Source organism: Helobdella robusta (genome assembly GCF_000326865.2).
Source record: "Helobdella robusta unplaced genomic scaffold HELROscaffold_16, whole genome shotgun sequence".
Taxonomy (NCBI): Eukaryota; Metazoa; Annelida; class Clitellata; order Rhynchobdellida; family Glossiphoniidae; genus Helobdella; species Helobdella robusta.
In genome coordinates, this window is record NW_008703893.1 from 581,465 (window position 1) to 589,473 (window position 8,009).

Sequence of the window (8,009 nt, forward strand, 5' to 3'; positions counted from 1 at the left end):
CGAGACGAGCACATAGAAGTTATTAAAAAAAAAACTATCAACATTTCTTACATCAATTTCAACAAAATCTTCAAATCCAACAACAACATTAAACTCGACAACATATTGTCCAATCTTACTAACATTAGCGTTCTGTTTATTTTACTTTTATTTACATCACCACCACCATCATCATTTGCCACAACAACAACAACAACGGAACAACAACACACAAAACATAAACAACAAATAAAACAGCAACAACAACAACAAACTATTACAACAATAAACGACTCAATGAATCTCAAAAGCAAACAAACAAACCTTGAAGATTATTTCAGCTCATTGAAACGAAACAAACAGTTGGAAAATCAAAGTATTTTTTTCGATATTTTCTCCCGCCAAAATCAACAATTACGTCTGCGGGAGACCCAAATAAAACGCTCTTATTTATAGCTCAGCTCATCGCTTCACACTCTCTCTTTATCTCTTCCTCTCTCTTTCTTTTCCCCGTTCTCTCTCTTTTTTTATACCATTCTCTTACTTCATTACTCTCTCTTTTCATTCTTTTCTCTTTCATTTCTCTCTTTTTCTCTTCCATTCTTTTAAATCTCTTGCTCCATCTCTATCTCTCCTTTTTTCCTCTTCTTTCCTTTCATCTTCAGAATGCACTTAATTTTATCTTTTGTAAATTTAAATGCGCACTAAATGTAGAAACGAATATCGTAGGGAAGTTTTTCCCCACATCAGCCCAGCGAAATAACAACGAGACTACTTTTGCGAGATATTTTTATCAGCAATAAGTTACTGAACTGTAGAAATACGCGGGTTAATAAATAAAAACAAGGTAAAAAGATGATAAATTTAAGTAATAATTCAGTGTCAAAATTTTCAGTTACATGGATTGGGTTAAATATTTTCAGTTAAAATTGATATGGTAGGATGTGTATGTATGTATGTATGCGTGTGTATGTATGTGTGTCTGTGAATATATAAGTATGTGAGTGTTTGTGTATAATTGAAAGGAATAAATAAGATTAATTAAAAATAAATGAAATCATTACTGAATAAGCAAAAAATAAAGGAAAAAGATGAATAAATAACAAAAAATAAAGAAGAAAATCATCAGTTGGGCAAACAAAAGGAGACTGAAAAATAACAAAAAAACATAAAAAAAAACAACCAAACATCTGAAGAAAAAAAACAAGAAACCGAAACAAAAAAAACTACAAACCAAAAAAAAGATTGTCTTGATCAAACCGTTCAAAAAAACAGTGGATGTTTATCTTCCCCGTTATTATTGAATATATTGAATTATCTATGTACCCCCATGTAAGGTCTGTCTATTCTGTATGCGTGTACTGTACATACACATAAGCTCGCATACACAGATACACACAACATACATACATGCACACACACATATATATATACGGACATTACATACAAATATCTGAATGTTTAGTGTATGTGTGTGTGTATATATGTGTGTGAGTGCGTGCCCGGTGTAGTGCAAGAATACACAAATAAAACCAAACAAGAAATGTTTTTATCCAGATGTATCTAGTAAAGTTAAACATTTAAGAATGTATAAACGTATGAGATACACATGGATAAAATTGCATTTTCATGTGTTGTATACAAGTGCATATTTGTATACAAGTGCATGCACGTAAAATATATGGACGTGTACTGGTACAGATCAGACTGGTGTATACAGATGTGTACATATATATGCATATGTACACGCATATTTGAGTACGAGCGAAGGATTTTGATAAAAAAATTTGATAAATGATACCCATCAGGACATAAGCAGGCGATCAATCGGCTGATAAATGACTGTGTACACTGAATAATTTATCGTTTCATCTCAATAATCAACAAGGCAACACATAGATTATATAAAAAAGGGATTTTCGTTGTCGGTACTATCAACACTATCATCATTTTCTTCGTCATCGTCGTCATCAAAATCATCGTTGACGTCATCATCTAGTACAAACCATGATTTAGTGATTTGTATAGCGCCTAACATAAAAAAACCCAGTATAAAAAACCTCAGCATTATGTTAGTAAATCAAAAGTTATCACAAGTATGAAGCAAGGAAACAAACAGATCAGGCAAGTGATTCACTCATTTCGAAGCAAAACACACGCAATGCATTATAGGGATGATATGTAAGCGGTTCTGCGTATGCCAGAGCTGCATAATAAAGTAAAAAAAAGAAAGTATAAAACCACTTTATCACACTCGCACACAAAGAAGAAGTTGCGAAGAAGCGTCGGTACATTTGAAAGATATCTGTTTCTAGATATCGAGATCTGCAGATTTCTCACGACGTTACGTTACATTTTTGTGGAAATCAGATTTTCCTTTTACTATTCTGGGTGGGTAAGTGGTCTGCTACCCTCTGGATAGTATTGTGAATAAAAAAATACCAACAAATGTGTACGAGGTGAACGAGGGTAGAAAAACTACAGCACACATACACCACGCGCGTGCAGTCTCTTTCTCTCACACCACACTCACACATATAAAAACACTCACACATACACACACCAACACACACACACACACACAAACTTACACATACACAAACATACGTACAAACACATACACTCGCACACGAATTTGGCTTTCGTGATAGAGAAAAAAAACATTTAAAAAATACAACACCATATTTTTCAACTGTCATCGTCTGATATTACATACTATAACAACAACAATAACAACAGCAACAACCACAAAAACAACAACAACAATAACAATAACAAACAGCAACAACCACAACAGCAACAACATCAACCACAACATCAAAAACATAAATTACAACATATGTAACGAATGTAAATCATAAATAAACAACCCAATAAATCCTTCAACAACATATTATATATAATATATATTTAATTCAAAACGTTTACAAAAATTGTAAAATAAAATGTAATAGTTAATTCTTCTTCAGCAGTTTTGCGTCGTTTCAACTCTGATAGGCCCATGGTCTTTGTTGCAAATTTTTTCATAAGCAGGGTGATTAGATGTTGTTGAAAATGTTTATTTCCTTAACGTATGATGTTAGGCTTACTTCGTTCTCACTTTTAAGTACATGTATAATTGTAAACATATACATTTCCGAGTGTACATCTTCTGAAATTTGGTATTTTTCCTGCTTTCATTATATGTTTGATATTCTATTAATACGTGTTGGATTGTTAGTAGTTTAGCACTGCATTTCTCACAACGTGGATGGCATGTTTTGTTTAATATCCATCCATGAATTGTTTATTTTGGAATGTCCGATTTTTAATCTATTGATCATGTTCAGGTTATTTCGACTCATTGATTTTGACATTTTTGGATTCATTTAACTCGGGCATAACTACTTTGAGAAAATTCGTTACCCTGTTCCATTCTTTTTGCCATTTTTCGTACATGAGGTCGTTTGTCTTCACTCTTATGCCCTTATGTGGTATTGGTATTGGAAGGATCGATGGAAAATTCCAAGCGAGTTTGCGTCGCTAATTAATCTACTCTTTCGTTAACTTCAACTCCAATGCGGCTCGAAATCCATATTAAGGTTAGATTGTTTTTGTTATTTAGTGTATCGTGAATGTTGTACTGCATTTAAGCGATTAATTGTCGTCGTGGGTTGTACTGTTTCAACGCTAGGACAGTTGATCTTAGTAGTTAAATATAATCAAAAAATTGAGTGGAAAATAATTACCGACAAATAACATAGGATAGCCTATCCTAAAGTTAAAGAAATAATAATATACATCATTAAAGAAGTATGTGTGTGTGTGTGTGTGTGGTGTGTGTGTGCAAGTGTGTGCTGTGCGTGTCTGTGTGTGTGTACATGGCAGCAGTATAAATATATACACACAGAAAGAAATCTCGACATGACATAATGAAAACATATCGATACTAGCTAAATATATATTTGATATATATATATACAACAATTATTATTATTATTCTTATTATTGACTTGTATTTAACAGTAATAAAAATAAAATAATAATAAATAATATTTATAATTAATATAATTGGGAATGAATGATATGAACATTAGCTTAATAAATAAACAAATAAAATAAATAAATAAATATATTTATAAATCAAACAGCAAACAAAGAAGATGATGAAATGTATCAATGATAGAATGAGTGAGCTGGTGGTGATGATGACAATGATATTTGTATAAGAAAAATTATTGATTGAAAATTAATGAATAAAAAGATAATTGAAATATGATGAAAATGATGACGTTTAGTTTATTTAAACTTTAATAAACCATATACTTGTTTATGTGTTTTCCAGAAGTATCAATACACACACACACACACACGCATGCACACACACACACACACATTCACTTATTTGCTCACTCACTCACCTATACACACTCACTCGCCTATAGACACTCACACACTCACTCTCTTACACACACACACACAATCACTTACATACACACACAGCGTGCAAGTGAAGTCACACATTGCACATAAAACAGAAATCTCTCCAAGCAATCGAACCCAGACACTGCAAAACAGGATCAGGAACCTTTAACCATTATGCCATCTTTACACTTACATGACTATGAGGTGAAAATGATGAGTAAAAATGATTAAGAATGTAAGAATGATTAAGAATGGCAATGATGAATCATTATATCATGGTTATATATCGGTACGTGCGCTCACAGAAATGATGACGATGATTATAGACGACTAACAATATGATAACAATGACATAAACGAAGACAAGGATGGAGATGACGATTTCGTTGATAATGATGAAGACATTGAGTAATGCGAATGAAGGAAAGACAAGAAAAGAAATAAAACAAATTGTATAAAAGTATTCTGATGCAATCTAATCAATGAAATCGCAGTTCAGTTGGTGTTTTGTTACAGTTCAAAATCTCAAGTGTGCGTTTTGGCCAAGGCTTGCATATCTTCCCGCACAAAAAATGCACACAAACATTCAGAAAAATAAATAAATACAGATACGTACATAAATCATAAATACACATATAATTACATGAACGCATACATACACACACACACACACACACACACATACACACACATACACACAATTTAAACATACACACAATTCAAACACACACGCACACACTTAAGTTTATGTACAAAAATGATACATGAATGCATAAAAACAATTATATTGATTACAAATACCTTTATATACTAATACCCATTTCATATACACGTATACATTATATATATATAATATATACGTGTATATATTATATATATATAATATTATATATTATGTATATATATTATATTATATATATATATATTATATATACACATAATGTATAATTTTATGATGTTAATCAATAGAAGCATCAAACAAAATCATCCAAATGTTGCATCTTACTGCCCTGCTTAGCATCGTACTGTGGGTAATGATGATGATTATGATGCTGGTCATCGCTTATATTATATCGATGACAATAATTTTTGTCACCAACACTCTTATCGATACTGCTAGTGTAGTTATTACCAGCACTACCACTGCCATTCGTTCGTTTGACCTTGACACTAATATCATTACCTTGGTCACCTAATGGTGACGATGATGCCGATGACGTCAAATTCGACAACGGAGATGATGAAGAGAGAGATGATAGAGGTATGTAGGAGGATTTCTTATCACTCAGTCTCTGCTTATCTTTGAAGGAATTTTGTTCATGCTCCCTGGCTTTGTTGTAGAATAGGACTCCAAGGATGACCACCACAGTGCCCACCCCACCCAAGAAGGTCACCGGGTTGCCGTAGAAGTAGATGGACAGCCAGATCGCCATTGCTCTCTTCACCGTGTTGCATACACTGGCGAGTGATTTGTTTGTGCATGTGTGTTTGCGTGTGTGTGTGTGTGTGTGTGTGTGCGTGGGTTTATGTTTGCGCGTATGTATTTGTATGCGAGCGTGTGTGAAAATAAGTATACAATTGTGTATGTCTGTTGATCCAACAGCAATCTTAAAATATTGCAATAGTTTAATGTGAATGGACTATGAAAAATAAAATAAAGTGAGTAATAAAATTAAAATTAATGATGATGATGAAACAGATGATAAAACAGATAATAAAAGCATTCAGTAACCAATGAGAGATGGATGAATACGATGATTATATAGATGAGTATGGTGACTGCCTCAACAACAATAATCAACTTCAGAAATCCACACCATCGACGAAAGCATAAAATTAGCCAATAACATTGCAGTAACAGCTGGACATAAAATAATATCATCATTGGCAGCAGAAGCATTAGCAGTGGCGGGAGTTTTCATGTTAGTAATATAACGACTATAAAAATAGCAATAAGAAGAAGAACAATTTTTATAACATAAACAACTAATACAACGACAACAATAACTTTCATAACATCAGCAACTAATTCAACAACAAAACACATGCCACAACTCACCAGACTATCCAACACAATAACACAACAAACCAACACTAAGAACACAACACAAACGAACCAACCAACCAACCAATCAACCAACCAGCCGACTGACCGACAGACCAACCGACCGACCAACAAACCTGTGAGTGACAGGACTGACATACTCCATAAGGACCCAGGCAGTCATCGTCTGCACGTGATACATGAGTCCATTGACCAGCATCCATGCAAACGTCAGCATCGTCGTGCTGTCGAAGGCAGTTGAGTAGTCCATGAAGAAGAGACATATTGGTAGTTGAATGACTGTTGATGCTAAACAGCTGTAGAACTGAAATTCTGCAGGTCTGTTGGATGGTTGCAGTTTTGTGGTAGTTATTGGGGCAATTTATTAAAAATCAAATGATAAATTTAACTTTTCAGACAGAAAATCTGTACGTTTATCATTCAATTATAGCAGAGCTTGCAAACTGACGGAGCAAATGAACGAACGTTGTCTTCGTGATGTCAGTACTCAAGGCTTTTTTAGAGAGGACAAACTGCAGACATTCAGCCAGGTTGGTTCCCATGGCAGCCATGAATCCCATCATGTTGTAGCTGGCTTCATAGTGCGTGCACATCATCAAACCTAACATTATAGGGATGAGAGACAGGAGAACAGGTAGGCCATTTCTCTCGCCAACTACCAGCCAGGATATGACAACTGTGAACAGTGGCGCCGAACTCTTGACTGTTTCTGTGAAAGACACTGCCACATATTCAAGTGAGAGCAAACTCAGAAAAACCACCAAAAACCTGCAGGGGTGTAGTTGGGTTAGGATTTGAAAAATGATAGAAAAACAAAAATTTGACATAATTCATTCGATCAAAAACAATATAACAAACGAATGAAGAGACCAGGAACCAACCTACTAATACCCACAAATCCCATGCTGGTGTAAAACTTCTGAGACCTCCTGCCCCAATCCTTAGTAGGTTTGCCCATGTAGCAAGGGATGTACATGTTTATGAAGCCAAGCACCACACTCACTGCTATCTGAATCAAAGCTGTTTGGATTTTGATGAAAGTTAAGAAGAATTAGTTAAATGATCGACCTATTTATTTAACCCCCAACCAGACCAACATCATTTGCAAGTATAATTCATGTTGATCAACTTAATTAAATTGAGGATGAACAGAAATAATTTTTATAAGTGTAGGACACAACCAGATTCATATCTCATTCCAGATAAATTCGCTTACAATGATTAACTGTTGAATATTATTATGCATGCATGTTCAGGTTTCCATAATATTGCAAACTAAGGACCACAGATTTAATAAATTTGTAATTTATCCAATCAGCAACCATATTTTTTAAAAATAATTGCCCAACAAGTTTATATTTTCAACATCCATTAAAATCAATTAACAACAGAAAAACATTCACCAATCAGTTAGTTTCAGACAATCTGCAAAACAAAACTAACAGAAAAAAAATGCCTCTACTCCCAAAGTGGAGAGAGTGTACTTGTTCATGAATAGGCAGAGGAAGCTCGATATGCACCACGCTATGAATGACAGCACTGCCGGAACACTCCACAAACC

The 8,009-nt window shown here is 34.0% G+C and overlaps 1 protein-coding gene across 1 annotated transcript; it reads right to left on the reverse strand.

Annotated features, from left to right (window-relative positions):
- Positions 1 to 5,684: 5,684 nt before the first annotated feature.
- HELRODRAFT_150388 (hypothetical protein) lies at positions 5,685 to 8,009 on the reverse strand (the record flags this gene model as incomplete). The annotated part of the gene is made up of 5 exons (XM_009015452.1): positions 5,685 to 5,841; positions 6,565 to 6,768; positions 6,914 to 7,216; positions 7,330 to 7,468; positions 7,892 to 8,009. Coding segments are annotated over 5 exons (921 nt in total), but the record flags the coding sequence as incomplete, so codon positions are not given.